Source organism: Melospiza melodia, chromosome 4 (assembly GCF_035770615.1).
Source record: "Melospiza melodia melodia isolate bMelMel2 chromosome 4, bMelMel2.pri, whole genome shotgun sequence".
NCBI classification, from domain to species: domain Eukaryota; kingdom Metazoa; phylum Chordata; class Aves; order Passeriformes; family Passerellidae; genus Melospiza; species Melospiza melodia.
In genome coordinates this window covers 70,876,256-70,892,944 of record NC_086197.1, presented here as the reverse complement: position 1 = coordinate 70,892,944, position 16,689 = coordinate 70,876,256, and the positions used below count along the sequence as shown (strand labels likewise).

The 16,689-nt window shown below is 38.6% G+C and overlaps 1 protein-coding gene across 3 annotated transcripts in view; it reads left to right on the top strand.

Moving 5' to 3' along the window:
* Positions 1-16,689, top strand: part of MSRB3 (methionine sulfoxide reductase B3) — an 81,561-nt gene that overhangs the window by 30,513 nt on the left and 34,359 nt on the right. For all 3 annotated transcript variants that reach the window (XM_063155131.1, XM_063155132.1, XM_063155133.1), the window contains 3 exons: positions 4,328-4,436; positions 6,247-6,324; positions 16,575-16,603. In XM_063155131.1, coding sequence (XP_063011201.1) covers positions 4,328-4,436; positions 6,247-6,324; positions 16,575-16,603 — 216 coding nt within the window. The remainder of the gene's footprint in view (positions 1-4,327; positions 4,437-6,246; positions 6,325-16,574; positions 16,604-16,689) is intronic.

Genomic DNA, 16,689 nt, shown 5'->3' with positions numbered 1-16,689 from the left:
CCATAATGTCCATTAATGCTAGTGGAATATAAGCATAGATAGAAGAGGGAAAATGGATGTTGTGTCTTCCATGCAGTTGAAATATTGAGTTAATTTCAGTGATAGGAAGCAACAAAATGCAAGAAAGAAATGTTAGAATGGTTCAAAAGAATGTTTGATATAGGAAAGCTATCAGGCAAAATGCCACCACATTTCAAGGCATATCAGACACTAATCACCAACCTCTGGTGTGTTGGAACAGGTGAGGGGCTGAGTTGAGGAGTAATGGTCTGCTAACTTGTGTCCATCTGTCTGAACATATCTGGTTGCTGGTTTTCTTGTGATTGCTTATAAGGAAGGAGTGTTATGAACCACAGGCTTGAAAAGTCAGTTGGAACTTATATGTGAGGTGAGATGATTAATGTCTTCATTATCAGGTCAACACTCAGAAAATACTTTCTGTTCACTTAATTTGTACAGCAGACTTCAGAGCTGAACTCTGAAATGCTCATAGTCTGCAGGTGAATAGTAAATGGCAGCATGCCCTCCCTTGCTTTTCAGAAAAAAAATCCCATTCCTAAACACAAGAATACTGTGAAGTCTCCAAGAAAGGTTTCTGTTGATGTTTGTTTCACCCTCCTCAGGTTTTTTTTGTTTGTTTGTTTGGGGTTGTTTTCCATTAAGATTTGTGAGGCTGGTCTTTTCCTCACAAAACCTTCCACCCTGCTCCAGGATCATAAGTGCCTTTAGTGCTGCTGTAGCTGTTGCCAGAGGGCTGAAGGAGCTGCCTGAACACTGCTTTTCTTAGGAGTGCCAACCCCAAAGAAGGCACCATGGGGTGCTGATTAGAGAGATTTAATCTGGCCTCCAATCCTGCAGTGGATCAAAGGGAATTTTGTCTGTCTTTGCAGGCAGTTCACCTCTTAACAGCTGCATCTAACTGGAGTTCAGAACATAGCTGTCCTGGCCTTTTCTAAAAGTCATTGCTGGGAGCACTGTCTCCAAGGAACAAGAGTGCCAACATAGATTCTATGAATCCGGGCTCTCTTATTCTCATACAGCATTTAAATTAGCCTCACCTTTAATCAGGTGACGAAATGCTGTTTGTAGAACTGATGACCTTTTCTCTCATTTGCCTCAAACTGTGGGATATGCCAGTGAACTCTGAGCCTGCCTTTATGGCTGAGCTGCTGAAGCATTTTGTTGCCTGTAGGGACCCTTTCCAGAGCCCAAACCTCATCCCATCTATGGAGAACCAGATGGAGGAAGGTGGTCAGCCTGCCCATTTATTCTCTAGTTTAATAATTAGCTCAATAACAGCTCCATTACTAGTGGCAGTTTTTCTTATATTGGACATCTTTGTGTAGCTTTATGTTGTCCCCTCCCAGAATACAAACAGTTGCCTTGAATGTGATAGTCATCTCATGTCATAAAGGAACAGCTGCAAAACCAGAAGGAAACACTCTTTTACCAAAAATTATGCACTTTTGTCCCTCTTGCATGTATTTTTTTTCCTAACTGAAGGAATGTATTCCTAGAATCTCATCTAGTATTTTCTAGGATTAATTGCATTTTTATAGAAGCTTGTAGGCTATCCCCATTTCAGATAAAATACTCCTATATCCTCTGCAGTCAGGGATGAGTCTTGCTTTACCTCTTTGCCTCCACAGCAATAGGGAAATAGTGTGATCCATTTACTGAGCTATCTGTTTGTTGCCAGCAGTTAAATAGTAAGTACAATTAATTTAATAGGGCCGTTCTTGAATGCTGGAGGCTGGACCAAGGGATTTTCTTTATAATTTGTAGTGCAACTTTCTTTTGATCGATACTCAAATTTCACCCTTGAAGAATCCCTTATTGGGGTCGGTTGCATTTTACATCAGCGTAGTTTGGCAAAATTCCCCTGCAGACATAAACAATTGTTTGTATTATAAAACATACAGTTAATTATTAAAACAAGGCATACAAAAGATCTTTTTTTAACACACTTCCTACTTCTGATCATTGTTGTGGATCATGTGGCATCTAGAAATTTTCTTATGCATACAGTAAACCCACAGATTGGAGAACATTAAATTTGTAAATAAAATGAAAAATTATTTAAGGAATGTAAAGGGGGCAAACTGACTGTTTAAAAAAATCATTCAGTATTTTCCCTTTTTCAAAGTGAAGTTATGCTTAGTTTGCCTTTTTGCAGCAGCAGCAGCAGTTATGGAGCAAATAGAATTTATTTTTTAAAATTATGGCAGATATTTTAAAAATTGAAGAGATGTTGGTTTGTAAGATTCTTTGTTGCTCCCTAGACTACTTTTTAAACTGAAATTGTAGAGAAAAGACTGTCTCTCAAACAGTTTCTTTCTGAGCTGCGTAATGCAAGATAACAATAGCTATTTATATAATGCATATGCTTCCTTTCCCTGTTAGCTATACTTTGAAAGACTTATTAGTCCTAGAGTCCTGCACGTTTGGAGAATAAAAACCTCCAAAGTTTGACATCCTTAAATAAGCAACCAAATGTTATAAAGAACAAACCTCACTTACAGTTAGAAAACAATATTTACATTTAAGGTTGAAAAGCCAGGATGTAGGAAAATTTTGCTAATTTGGAAGGTGACCTTTAAGTGCACCAAAACCAAATAATTTGTAAGCTATGGCACAGGGCACATTCCTGCAAAATTTGTGTGAATACTGCTTTAGTGGTTCTTGAAAGACAAACAAAGAGACCTGGAATGAAATCTTTATCCCTCTCCCAAATAAGATTGAAGCTAACAAAGGCGTACAGCAGCGCTCTTTCAAAGCTTGCCATTAAAACGAAGAGTCTGCAGCACAGCTAATGAGATGGGTCAGAGTGGAAAACAATCTGTTTTTAAGAATGTTTAGATCAAAAGTAATTTCTAATCTATGAAATAAAGTCGCTTTTCAATACTTTTCTTTCACTAGTAAAGCTTTTTATGTTTGCACTATTTACTTCAATCAGATGTTTTCAATTTTACTTTTTTCTTCCTGAAAATACTTCCTAGGGTTAGTTGGTAGTGACCAGCAGCATTATTCTTTTTCTCTCTCCCCTATTCACCCACCCCCACACATTAAAAAATTGAGAAAAGAAGAGGGGGAGGAAGAAAGAAACATCTTTTCTTAAATGATTTGCAAGCATCTGTGCTCTAAGCTACTTTTTATGAACGCTCCTTAGTAATGACTCAAGGTAAAAAAGCAGAAAAGCATCCAATGTTAGGAAATTGCAATCCAATACCATGTAATTTAAACCTGCCATTGCCTCTCCTGTACTAAATGACATACAGATGGGTAGCTCTGTTGCCTCTACTTTGGGAACACAATTGGTCTTTTTATGAGTGTATATACATTTCTAGCAAAAAATATTTTCGTTGGGAGTGTTTATTTCTTATTGCACTATATTTTAATTACTGTCATAATTAGAGTGCTTTTCCCCTGCTATATTTTGTCAGCTAGTTTTTGCCAATGCTTATCAAAGCTACCTGAATATTTTGCAATTTATGTTATTACTTGGAGAATTTTCATTCCCAGAAGTAACTTTATTGTTGTTTTTTGCTTTCACAGTGTGGATTTTGCACTATGCAAATGTCTATTTTTTACTGTAATCCTTATGTACTCCTTGGATTTTCTGTGTGAACTAAGCAAAGTGTTAAGATTAGATTTTCAGAGGAGGGTAATTTCAACAGAACCCTCCTTTGCAACAAATTTTACAAGTTGAACCTTGTACAGCTTTGTGCATAAAGAAATTACTTATTCCTTAGGACTTCTATTCTAGTGCTTCAACAGTGAAAAAAGAAAAAGGCTACTTTTTTAACAGAGAAAAGGTTGAGGATGCAACTAGAAATTAAATCAATCTTACTGTAATTCTGAAGGTTAGAATTGTTTTTCAGCTACTTTTAAGGGTACTGAAATTGCCAGATGTTGTGGCTAAACATCATATGCCCATTACCATAAGTCTCCAATATAGATGTCTTGTAAAGAATGTTTCAGCTGTAGCTGGGATTTTTGCAGATCTTTTTTTAATGGTTGAAAAGCGGTATTTTCTTGTGAATGATTGTGTGCGCAACAATTTAGTGTATAACACACCAAAGGGCTTTGGCTGTAGCACATTGTCACTGCTCCAGTGGAATCACCTGGCTCTCCATAAAAATTCTTTTCTATACTTATATTTGAATAAATAATCAGCTGCAGTTCAGCTGAGCCATTCTTTGTGCATTAGGGACCAGCCTGGTCATTGACAAGTGAATGCAGAAGCTATACTGTGGCTGTCTGCCAAAGCAATTATTCAGGATTTAAGCTAAAAAGGCTCCTTCTCCCATATCCTCTCCTTTTGCAGGGTCATGTAGGGATAAAAAGGACTGTAAGGTGGTCTTTTCCCAGGAAGAGCTGAGGAAGCGACTGACACCCCTGCAGTACCATGTCACTCAGGAGAAGGGGACTGAAAGGTAAGGCAGGATGAAAGAAACTCAGATCTAAAAACACAGGCATCTTTCTTTTCCACCTCTCCCCTTACTGCTGTTTCCTCACCTTCCCTACCAAGTTTTGTTGGTTGTTTTCTTCTTCTTCCAGGATTTCTACACTTGTTTACTAACCCCTACAAATTAACACTACTGCAAAGACAAGCATCTGCAACAGGGGGGCCAGGGCCAAGGGTCTTGTGTGACTTTTTCTTTTAATGAACACTGCATGTCTTATAAAGTCACCAGGCTCATAGTTAGAGTCTGTTTTTAGTTTACTACAAAACGTGTGGAAGTAATAGTGGTTTAGGTACACTTTTTTTGGAAGACATCGCAGTAAGCAGAACCACGAGGGAAATGGCCCTGTGCCAGGAGGCTGGAGTTTTGAAGGTGGCCATTGTAAGTATAGACGTTTTGGCTGCAGAAAGAAGGTAGCATAATTTAGTTCTTTTCCACCCCACTCCAATTTCTTTTTGAAGCACATGTGGAGAAGGTATTTATTGGCTCATTTGTGGTTGGAATGTCAAAAATTTTCAATAACTGCCCTCACATGGCTTTAGTTGCTGGAACCCAGCCTTAAGTCCTGGAGGGGAAAAAAAAAGGACAGACTTCCAAGATTGTTTTTAGTGAATAAAGTCTCTCTCTCTCAGCTGATTCCAGCCAAAGGTAACTTGCCAAGGCCCAGCCATTTTTTGTTGTCTAATTTATACCACTGAGCTTGGCGCAAGGCCCTGGCTTTACCTCTGCTCTAAACGTACTAATGATGTAACTGCTTGTTTTCATTCAAGAGCTGCAAGGACTCCCTGCTGCACGTGGGGTCCTGGTTAATAGGCAAACCTTTTCCTGACAGCGCTGAATTTGGTGGCTGAACGTGCCAGAGAGGCTGGTGGGGACAGTCGCCCTCCCCACCCCAGCCCTCTCCGTCCTGCCACAGCCGTGGTAGGGCAAGGGGACGGTTGCCTTTGCTGGGAGACCTGCCTTGCCTTCCCCCCAGCCCTCCATGCTCTTGTGTACGGGACCAACAACGTGATTTAATGCACACAAACAATCGGAGATTAGGTCATTCTTAAAAATCCTGTTTATAAAAAAAATTGGACCTCATAAAAAGGGTGAAAGGATAATAAAAACAAGCTGCTGAGCACATAGGCTTTTTGTTGGGCTAGCGCAGCTGATTCGTATTAGGTGAATGACCTCCTAGCCTTTTAGATTGTTAACTTAGAAAAATATTCCCTTAAAGCTGGAATATTGCTTTTCAACTGAAAATATAAGGCGCGCACAGCTTGAAATCCTGGACCAATTATTTCATTTTCAGCTACAATGTCTGTGCCGCCCGGGCAGCCGGCGTTGGCCTGACCCAGCGCCACGGCTCTGCAGCGCCTCACACCTCGCTCCACTGCAGCCACTGAGCCCTGCACGCGGCCCAGACGTGGACACAGCGAGGTGGGGCAGGTTGAGCTACGTGCCAAATGATCTGTGTTTACAAAAACTTGACATTTCACTTGCCAGATAGGGGAAGACTTTTGTTCTATCCTTTTTGGTTTTGTTGTTGTTCCAGCCTTTGAACTGTGGGACAATTTGCTTCCTTTTGCATGATGCGTAACATCCGAGGCACACTAACGAGGACGTTCCCCTTTTCCTGTGCTTGCTTTATTTGCTACCTTTAATAAAAAACAGCTGCCAACTTAGAAATCGTGGACTTCTTCTATAACATTTTTCTAAAGACTCAACTACTTTAAAAATTAAAAAAAAAAGGAATTCCTTTATTTAATTTTAAAATGCGGTCTTATTGTTTTACCAGTGCCTTTGAGGGGGAGTACACACACCATAAAGCTCAAGGAATATACAAATGTGTTGTTTGTGGAACTCCTTTATTCAAGTGAGTATGCTAAATATAGTTTTGAGATTTTTGTCTCTTAGGTTATGTATAGTCTTGTATATATTTCATACATAATTGTACAAGGTCATTTCATAAAATCACAGAATGGTGAAGTCATTCCACCTTTTAAAGAATGCAAGAGAAAAAATGTAAATAATGCTGTAGTAAAATTAATCTTATAGCAAATATAAAAAATTAGGATAAATGAGATAGGAAGATGACATTCAGGTAAAAGAGGAAGTATGACAGGGAAAAAAAAATCAGTAATTTAATTTTTTTTTCTATATGCAGCTCTACCAAGTAATTGTAACAGTCTTTCACTGAGTCAACCAATACTGAGGTTTGACTGTTAGAATTACTTCCAGGTAGCTTTAAGAGATACCAAGTGGCAATGCTGAATTATACATACAGCATTTTAGCTGATGATGAAAAAAAAAGTAGATGCATTTTTTTAGAATTCAAGCAGTTAAGAAAACAAAACTGTGTAATATTTCATTACTTATTGAATTTCCATTCATCCAAATTGGCACACATGGAGAGCTGGTTTAAAAATACTCTTTAGAAGTACTGTGGGAATTATAGCCCTAAATTTGATGCTAGAAGCAGTGTTGATTGAATTCCCTTGATCACTGCATTGTTCTACACAGATTCAGTTGTTTATGTGCTTTTTCTTATTTCTGGCTGCTTGTGTTCATTCTGATGGAGAGTTTAATTTTTTTTCTTTTTTTCCCCCCTCAGTTCTCCCTAACTTAGTCCCTTGCACTTAAAGAGGTACCTTTACAAGAGCATGAAGCAGGATGGTCAGGATAGCAGTAATACTACACAATATTGTGCCAGTAATAGGTTAAAGGAAAATACAATTGATGTATTTCTAGAATCACCAGATGTAGCAGTGATAGTTGTCCTCAGGAGATGTCTGTAAAATGAAAGAAGCACCTGGTCTCTGTAATGTTTGATTCCTCTGTCAGAAGGATTACCTGCAGAAACTGGTAATAATGTGAATCTTTTGGGTTGAAAATCGGATGGTTACAGACACAGCCGAGACAATAGTCTCATGTCATATGTTACTATGGTCCTTGGCTTGCGAGTGCAAAGTGGGGATCCAAACTCTCCATAACTCGTCTTTCTACTCTGCTGCTTAGACCGCATTCCACTGCTTACTATAGCTAAATCTTTTGAGGGGAGATCCTGGCTCTGTTGAAGTAAATTCATATTTAGCAAATGGAGTCAGAATTTCACCTTCTACCTTCAAGACTAGCTTCCTCTCTATCATCTGATGGAGAAAGAATAGGGGTTTTTTGTGGGGCCACTTTTGGACAGCATTAATTCATAAATTAATGTGAACTAGTTTCCAGTTGCCTTCAAAATAGTTTTACGATGGGAAAAAGCTGCAATATGGGACTTATCTCAAGTGTACAGTTTGCTCTGGCATAGTCTTGAGTTAATGAGTTGGATTTCTCTTTTTAAAATGAGCTATATGGAAATGTCTCTGTTTTCAGATTCTCTTTGAGACTCCTGTGGATTTTATGGGAGGAGAGAGAGAAAGAGGAAAGTTATTTTTTCATTTTAATAATTCCCAGGCCAGTGGGCACCTGAAGAAAACACCTGACCTATTGTATCCTGAGATTAGACTGGCCTTAACTCAGTCCCCCCAAAGTCTTTGTGTTGCCTTATGAACTCTTGCCACCTCTGGCCTACATCTAATTCAGCCAGTTTTTCTGAGGTGGCTGACAACTGTGGGAAAAAATGCAGAAGCCAGTAGGAGTCCCTCTTCTTTTGTTTATTGACCTCAAAATATCAGTATATGATATCTTCCTCAGCCAGGGAAGAGAGATTTCTGAACCTTGGTCCCTGATTCAGCCCAGACAGCTAAAAACAGTGAGAAGGAAACATAGATAAGAGAATGCAAAACATATATTTTTTACATTTTCACCACAAAATGTAAATTACTGAAGTATTTCCTTAGGAGTAAGATACTAGTATAATACAAAGAAAGTCTATTTGCCCATTTAAAATGTGAGCAATTTTTGTGATGTTGTGGAATTTTTTTGGTGGTTTCTTTTTGTAATGTCCAAATAGTTATCTGAAACTTGCATTTACATTTGTTTCTTATTGATGTCCATTGATTTTTTTTTTGTCTTTATGTCGTTGTAATCTGTAAATATATATATTTGGACTATGGACCTGTCAGTTTAACTAGGAAAGAGACTGGAGCTTCAGCAGTAATATTAACAAACTTCAACTTTTAATGTTTCTGATTTACGTTGTTTCATTACCATGTGACACATGAGGTCAGGGAACATATGAATTTTACACTCCAGATGAAAGACCTGTTTTTTGGTAAGTCTTTAAAATAGAACTTTGTCTCTATCACAAGGAAGATAAAAGAAACAATTAGGCATGTCACATCTCTTCATCTACCTACTTGTGCTAGTGTTATGAGAAACATCCCAAGCTTTATGAAGGACATGCTTTAACTTTTTCACAATCAAAGGTGCCTCACACATAAAATGCATAATCATGCCAGTGAATCTTATTATTCCATCTCTGAACTTTCACGCCGTGCAGTCTCCTACATCCCAGTACAGCTGTCTAAAAAAGCAATAAATGAGAGAGCCAATAAACTAATCTCAAGAATGTCCTTTCCTGCAAGCCGGTCCTTATGCAGTTTTGTCTTAGACTTACTCCAATCTAGCTGTAGACTTATGCTAAAAGAAGGAGCCCTGCTGCCCCCACCTTTCTCTAGGGCGTTTTTTCATGGCTTTCTCTTCACTGGACCTCACCTGGTGCGGCTGGAGCATGTCTCAGTGCAGAACTCGGATCTGACAGACAACTAATAAGCCAAAGAAAAAGTCCTTATAGTTATCAACCATACCCATTTGTGTTAATTTTTTATCAGCCACACTTATCACAGCTGGACAGTCTCCACAGCAGGGTTGTGTTTTTCTGTATCAGTTCACAAAGAGCCACCGATGTCACCCAGATCCTCAGTCTTTTCTCAGGCCAACTGTATTTGCAAGGTTGTGCCTACTTTAATTTTTCAAGGCACTTTCTTATACGTTATTCAAAAATACCATTCTGTCCATAGCCATGGAAACAGGAGGTTAAAATGGACCTGAGTGAAATCCATGGCTCGTGCTACTGCCATAGGAGACCATCTATTCCATATTTAGTAAACCGTAGTCATGTCCTTAACCATATGCAGGACTGTGAGAAAAATGTGGTATAGATGGGAACTGGGAAGCCTGGGAGAATGATTTTTTTTTAAAAAAAGAAATATTATTGTTTTGTCAGTTTCCAATTTTTAGGGCCAAAGACTAAATTACCAAGTCTTCATAAAACAGCCACTGCTGCCCTTAGTGCTTCCTGGAAGGAATTCTTGGTAATAGTATTGGCTCTTGTGAATGTATACTAGCAGACACAGCAACAGTCTTATCCATGTTATGTTTTCATTTGGTTTTTGTTGAGCTGTGTCAGGTTTTCTCAACATCTCTCAGAAAATCCAGTCAAGAGAAAATGAAAGAGTGGTTGGGCAATGTTATTGTACCATTAATATAGTACCACTCTTGCCTTCACAAGACCAGGAAGGATTTCAGTCACCAGGCTAGATCTCTACAAGGTATTTCCTTGCACCAGTGCTGCGTGCTTAATGAATGGTCTTTAAGCTTTCTTACTGATCTTCATATTCTTTGAGGAAGGCACATGAAAAATCAGCACTGGTTATCTGTCTAGGAGAGCCCATATGACATCACTGATATGGTTTCTCTAGTAAGATCCAAAAGAACCACCTGAGCAACTTCATCTGTCTTCACTGTCTCTTCATTTCCTTGGAAGACTGTCAATCCCAGCAGTTTCTACTGATGACATTTGTTTGAAGTAAGTTGGTTCTCACCAGTGTAGGGATCAACAAATTGTCTACGTTGGAAAAGACTTTTAAGATCATTGGGTCCAACTGTTCATCCAGCACTGCCAAGCCCAGCATTAAACCATGTTTCCAAGCGCCATATCTACACATCTTTTAAATACTTTACGGCCTGGTGACTCAAACACCTCCCTGGGCAATCTGTTCCTGTGCTTGACAATGCTTTCCACAAAGAGATTTTACTAATGTTCAATCTAAACCTCCTCTGGTACAACTTGAAGCCATTTCCTCTCATTCTGTTGCTTGCTACTTGGGAGAAGAGCTCAACGCCCACCAGGCTACACCCTTCTTTCAGGTAGTTTTAGAGAGTGATAGGGCTTTCTCTGAGCACCCTTTTTGTGCTCCAGATCCTTCACCAGCTTCCATATCCTTCTCTGGACACACTCCACCACCTCACCTGGAGTTCTTCTTGTGGGGGGCCCAAAACTGAACAGGAGATACAGCCTCACCAGTGCTGAGTACCAGAGATGATCCTTGCACAGATTCTGATTCTACCATCCTTGTATGGATACTGATTCTAGTATGAATTTCATTGCTATTTTCAGTGTAAAAGTACAACATATTCTTTGTAAACTTTTAAGTCTGATATATTTTTTCCCTTGTTTGAAATTTACTCTGTTTTGTATTGACTGTTCATCAGTCAATCTGTTTGGAAGAAGTAATTTTCAGCTGGTTTTAACCTCCTTTATGCTTTAGTATGTGCACATATATACCTCAAGCAAAAATCAGGTAGGGTGAATTGTTATGGATTATGACTGCAGAAGGTATATATTTATCTATATTTATATATATATTTATCTATATTTATCTGGTTATAACTCTCACATTAAAGACGTTCTGTCTCTCTGGACTGAACTCACCCAGAGACTACTCCTCACCATCACTGCAGGTATAAAATGACATGTAGATGTGGCACTTAGCAACAAAGTTGAGTGGTGAACTTGGCAGTTCTTGATTAATGGTTGGACCTTTAATGATCTTAAAAGTATTGTCCAACCTAAATAATTCTCTGATGTAAAAATGCTCATTTTGAATTTGGCTTTTCATCAATATGCAGAATAAAATTTATCACATCATCTGTCAATAGTGAATTTTTTTCTTTAACCAGGCTTGTTGAGGAACTAATACAGTGTAATGCTGACTCCATGTCAATCCTTCTGTAATAATAAAACTGTATCATTTAATCTATTTGACAATTTCAGCCAAAATTTTCAGGGAAGTAGTTATTAAACCTCAAAGATATTAAGTTCTTAAAGCAATAAGAAAATCAGGAAAGAGATCATACTCAAGCTCTCTTTGAGGAGAGGCCTGAACAAGAGTTCAGCTATATTACTAGACTGTAGCAGATAAAATTATGGTAAATAATATATATTATTGTATTATAATGAGAATCCACATGAGGGTTGAAGAGAGATAGGCATTAGGGATGTCCAGCTCTGGCAAATATCTGTTAGTAGTTTTGCTGCCAGAGACATCAGAGGATCTGTCCCCTGGCCAAAACACAGCAACAAGCCCAGCTTTGCTCTTTCTGCTTGGTTCTTAAAGTTTGGGGACTTCTCAAATTCCCTGATGGTGCAGGTCTTATAAATTCCTAAGTAGTTACATCAGTAGTTACATCCAATGTACTTATTTTTACATTGGAATACTGCTGCATTTTTCTTTCTGGAACCTTGACTTTCAGGAGCTTCCAGAAGCTATTTGGAGCTTCACCTCATGAGTACGATCAGTGACTGCTTTCCAGGTAATGGTTTACATTTTCAGAAGGGTTATGTTTATACTTAACAAAATGGACAAAAGTCTCTTCTCTGGCCCTAGAGTCAAGTGACAAGACGTGGCATGTGTTTTTAACATCAGCTCCTTACTCTGAAACTGAGTGACCTGGTTCATTCTGGTCCCTGGCCTGAGCCTCCCCTGCAGTTTGCCTAGGTCCTGTCTAGGGCTCTCTTCAGCATGATAAGGGCCAATGCAGTGTCCAGGAATATGTTCACAACTGAGCATTACTGTCCTGGCCTTCTTTATGCTAGCAATGCTGTGGCAGGAACACAGATACTGCAGCTAGGTATATTCTGTACCACTGGGAGGCAAACATGGGAGAGAGAGGATTGATTGTGTCCTAATCAGTCACCTGGACCAGGACATGGGTTGGCTTGGATTGCATCGGGAGCCTGCTAGGCCATCATCCCTTCAGCAAAATGCCCATGCCAATATGGAATAAAATTCTTTGAAAATCAAATACCAAAGGAGTAAGGAGAGAAGACAAAACACTCTCACATGATTTATAGTATTCTCAATCATGTTCATAATTCCTTTAAGTATACATGGTACAATCATTAATACTAACACTATTACAAACAACATGGTAACTCTCTGGACTAGAATATTTTTTAACTATAGGCTAGTTCATTTAGTACATGTCCATTTTCCTTTAAATATGATCCTACAATGATGCATCATCTTTATGACTGTAACAGATCTTTATCAAAGTCCTTTTCAGAGAGAAGTAGTATATTGAATGTCTGCCCCTACCAATGTTCTGTTTAGCACAGTTGAAACACAGCCTTGCAAAGGAGCAGCCTGGTATAAACTGCTAATGCAAAGGCCTAGAAAGCCAAGAGGAATAAATGACTTCTTCCATGTTACAATGCAAGGATCAGAACTGCAGAGTACTTTCTGAGAGAGTTGTGAGGCTTCCAAAGTCTGTTCCCTATGTTCCCTCAACAAAACCTATAAAAACCTGTTAAATACTTTATCATGAAAGGTAAAAGGAAAGGCTGTGTTACAACAGCAGAGGTTCTGCAGTAAGTCCCCTTCCCTCTCTCTTTGACAAAGGCCTGCTTCCCTGGCAAGTAGCAGATCTGTGTTAACTTCAGCTCTAGTGTGTCTGTTGACACTCTAATTTGTGGCACTGAACAACTGCATTTTGGTCATACTTAGTAAGGCAGTAGTTTAAAATTCACACTATAGGAACACATGATGGTTATCATTACTCCATTTCTCACTCTTTCTTTGTACTTGGCAGTCTGAAGATCTGGTATATGATGTCTTTTAGAAAAAAACAGGTAGAAACCCTGCACCTCTTTGCAGTACAGATCAAATGACTATCATATATTCTGTTGTTTGTGTTTGACTTAGTTATTCCTGGGATCTTTGCAAGTATTGCAGCAGCTTTGCTTAGCTAAATCTTTCCAGTAGCTCTCCATTTCCTGACACATTGTGTGTCGGTAGCTGAGCCTACTTAACATTTGTATTGCCATGTGTTGTGTGTAGTTGAGCCATATCGAAGTTGGAAATGAAAAGCACTTTACAAATACCCTCTTGTTCCTCTTTATGCATATAGACTCCTTTCCAAAGGTATTTATGAATGATCACCTGGCTTTCAGAATACTCCTTTATAAGAGACAGAAGTAGAGAAAATATGCAGAAAGCTATTATCTGTTCATTTGGGGGTGGGATGGTGGGGCATGGTGTTGGGGTGCTACCCTCTGGTTGTGATAAATGATAAGAGACAGTTTGTACAGTCAGGACCTGGCTATGTAATGTGCATCTTGCTTGGTAGGATGCTTAGGTTGGGTATCAGAGTATGTACTATGATAACAAACAATGTACTGAGGAGTTTTTTCCTCTAGTTAATGTAGTTTTAAAAGTATAAAGGAGCTAGAGTGAATATTTTTGTGTGTAGCAGAACATCCCTTTGGAATGTACTTTCAGCATTTATTTTTTTCCTATTTAATGGCCATATTTTAGTTGAGCATTTTTAACACATGCACAATTAGTTTCTGGCATTTTGTCTAACGTGCTGTTGAGAAGCAGATATAAATCTTGGAAGAAGGGAAAAATGCTGCTTTCATTAAAATGGCTGTAAGCTTTGTCATTCCTTCAAGTAGCCAAGGTGACCGTGTTCTTGCAGTGTGTTTCTCTCACATTTGCCACTTGTTGCTTATTTGCAATGCTAAAGATGCTTCATTATTTTGCTGCACTTTTTTCTGTGCCTTATTCAGATCTCTAACAGTTTCTGTAATATTGTGTCCTAAATTTTACATGGTTTTCCCAAAGGGAAATGGTGACCATAACACAGGTGACCCTCCTCCTCTTGATGGCTCCTAGTACTACCTCCCATGTTGTGTTTTCTTTCATAACTATTCTGCTGTTGCCAGACAAAGTTCAATTCATTTATCACCCCCATATCAGTTTTCTGATGTGTTGTCCAGTAATTTATGACTGTTTGGAGCTTTGGTACTAATTACAGTGCCCAGTGACCCCTGTGACCCTCCTCCCCATGCACGCTCTGCCACCTTGGCCCTTGGGCCAGTTTGTTGAAGCCACAAATTGCAGTGCATATGTCCATAACAAGGCATTCAGGCTGAGAAGCAAGAGCTCTCTTTGACCCACTAATAGGGAGTATCTACAATTTAGGCAATGAGAAGTTGATTGTGCAGATAAACAGATGCTGAGGGTCCAATTCATACATTGTGTCTGACTATGTAGGTAGTGAGGTGTCGCTGATACTGTGATGAGCAAGAGAGAATAGTGTAGGCAGGTATACAGCAGCTTGAGGAGAATATTGTAAATGAAACACTGACTAAGTATCTTTAATTCCAACTTAGTGGAATTTCCCCCAGGTTACCACATTTCACAGGGTGGGGACTTCATCCTGCTGGTGTAATACCAATTGAATTATACTGCCAAACTGCACAGGCTGGTGCCCTGGGCAGTTACTGCTGCTGCTATTTGTGAAGGCATGTCAGCAACGTGCTTTCTTTGTTCAGTGCTTTTGGTGGTACTAAAAATATTAATTATGAAGATATGTCTTTTCCCTCTCACCTTTTCATCTCCTGAGAGTTATATTTAAGACAAAATATTGTGAACACTGAAGGAAGGTGCAGAATGGGCAGCATGGGAGAAGAGAGTTGTTTCCTTTCTGATGACTTTAATGGTGTGAACCTGTTAATTTTTCAAATTATAATTGATTTTATATTTATTTGCTGTAGCATAGATATTTGGTATACAATTACAATGTGAGTTATATAAAAATATAGAGTGCACGTAACAGCATGTAGAAGCTTAAAAAATAAAAGTTGAAAATAAATCTGCAATTAGTTTTTGAGCTTCAGTCATTTGCTGCTGAAAAAAGGAGGACTGTAACTTCCCAAAAATACATTCCTTCCTTGATGCAATGTAGAAGGATCCAACATTGTACTTCCTCCTTAGAATTTCTGGGGAAATGCATTTTGCTGCCAACATAAGATGCTTTAACAGGTCTCCTGCTGGTCAGACCTTGTGTCCTGCTGTGACAGCCATGACCATGTGTGCAACTGATTGTTAGTGGGCGATATAAATCTGATTGGAACATGCCTGTTAATTGGTTTGAGAGCTCAATATAGACAATGCTGTCTTGTAGCAGATTGTGTAGATAGCCCTAGTCATAGGGTTAATTCTGCTTGACAGCACATCAGCAGCATCTTGAGTAATTACCCAACTTAAGTTTTCCCACAGTTGAAGTGAGACCTTCAAAGGCTTCTACATTTACAAGTATTATTAACCGATATCTGAAACATGATGTTCCCACAAGGGCTAATTTTTTCTTCCTTTTATTAAATATACAGGTTATAGGGTTCATTTGCTAAGAGCTAAGCCCTTAGAAGAAAACACTACTTGTTAGGGACAGAAAAATCTGCAGTGCACGACCAAAGCTAATGGTGCATAATGCACACATCATTGTCTTTTTGCAAAGACTTTAAAACAAGTTAAAATTTGGGTCTGGCTCCCTTCCTCTCTCCCACCCCCCACTTTCCACTTTTAAGAAAATCAAACCACTTACTCCTGTGTGCAGAATGAGTAAATTGAAGACACACACAAACAAAAACCTCCTAGGATGTTGCACAATTAAGTACAGATCATTGGATACAATACATATGACATTAATGAAACGGTATCTGCTTCAAAAATAGATTGGAAACATCCATGAATGAGTTAAATCCTCCTAATGACTTTTGAAAATGAATGGAAACTATTTAATTCATACAAACAACTGTATGCTATGATTCACAGTATATAATTTAATCCTAATTCAAATTTATATTTTATTTTCTTCATTTAGTGATCTGCCTTTCAAAATATCTTCTTTGTAACTACAGCATATAAAACAGTAAAATATTAAAGATAATAGTCATTATTTGGGTTTAAATGCCTTTGAATGCATTAAATGTTAATGTACAGAGTTAGACAGTCTGGTTAAAGATGGTATTTGCTGGAGGGATCAGTCTGACAAATGGCTTTTATGGCATAAAGCAGTTCTTGTAACTTACAATCTTTTTATTTTCTTTTTCAGGTCAGAAACAAAGTTTGACTCCAATTCAGGTATGTTTACATTTACAGTGTTTTACTGAATGTACACTATTCAGGTTAATCTCAAAAGAGTAGTTTATCAGTTCAAGTTCAGCTTA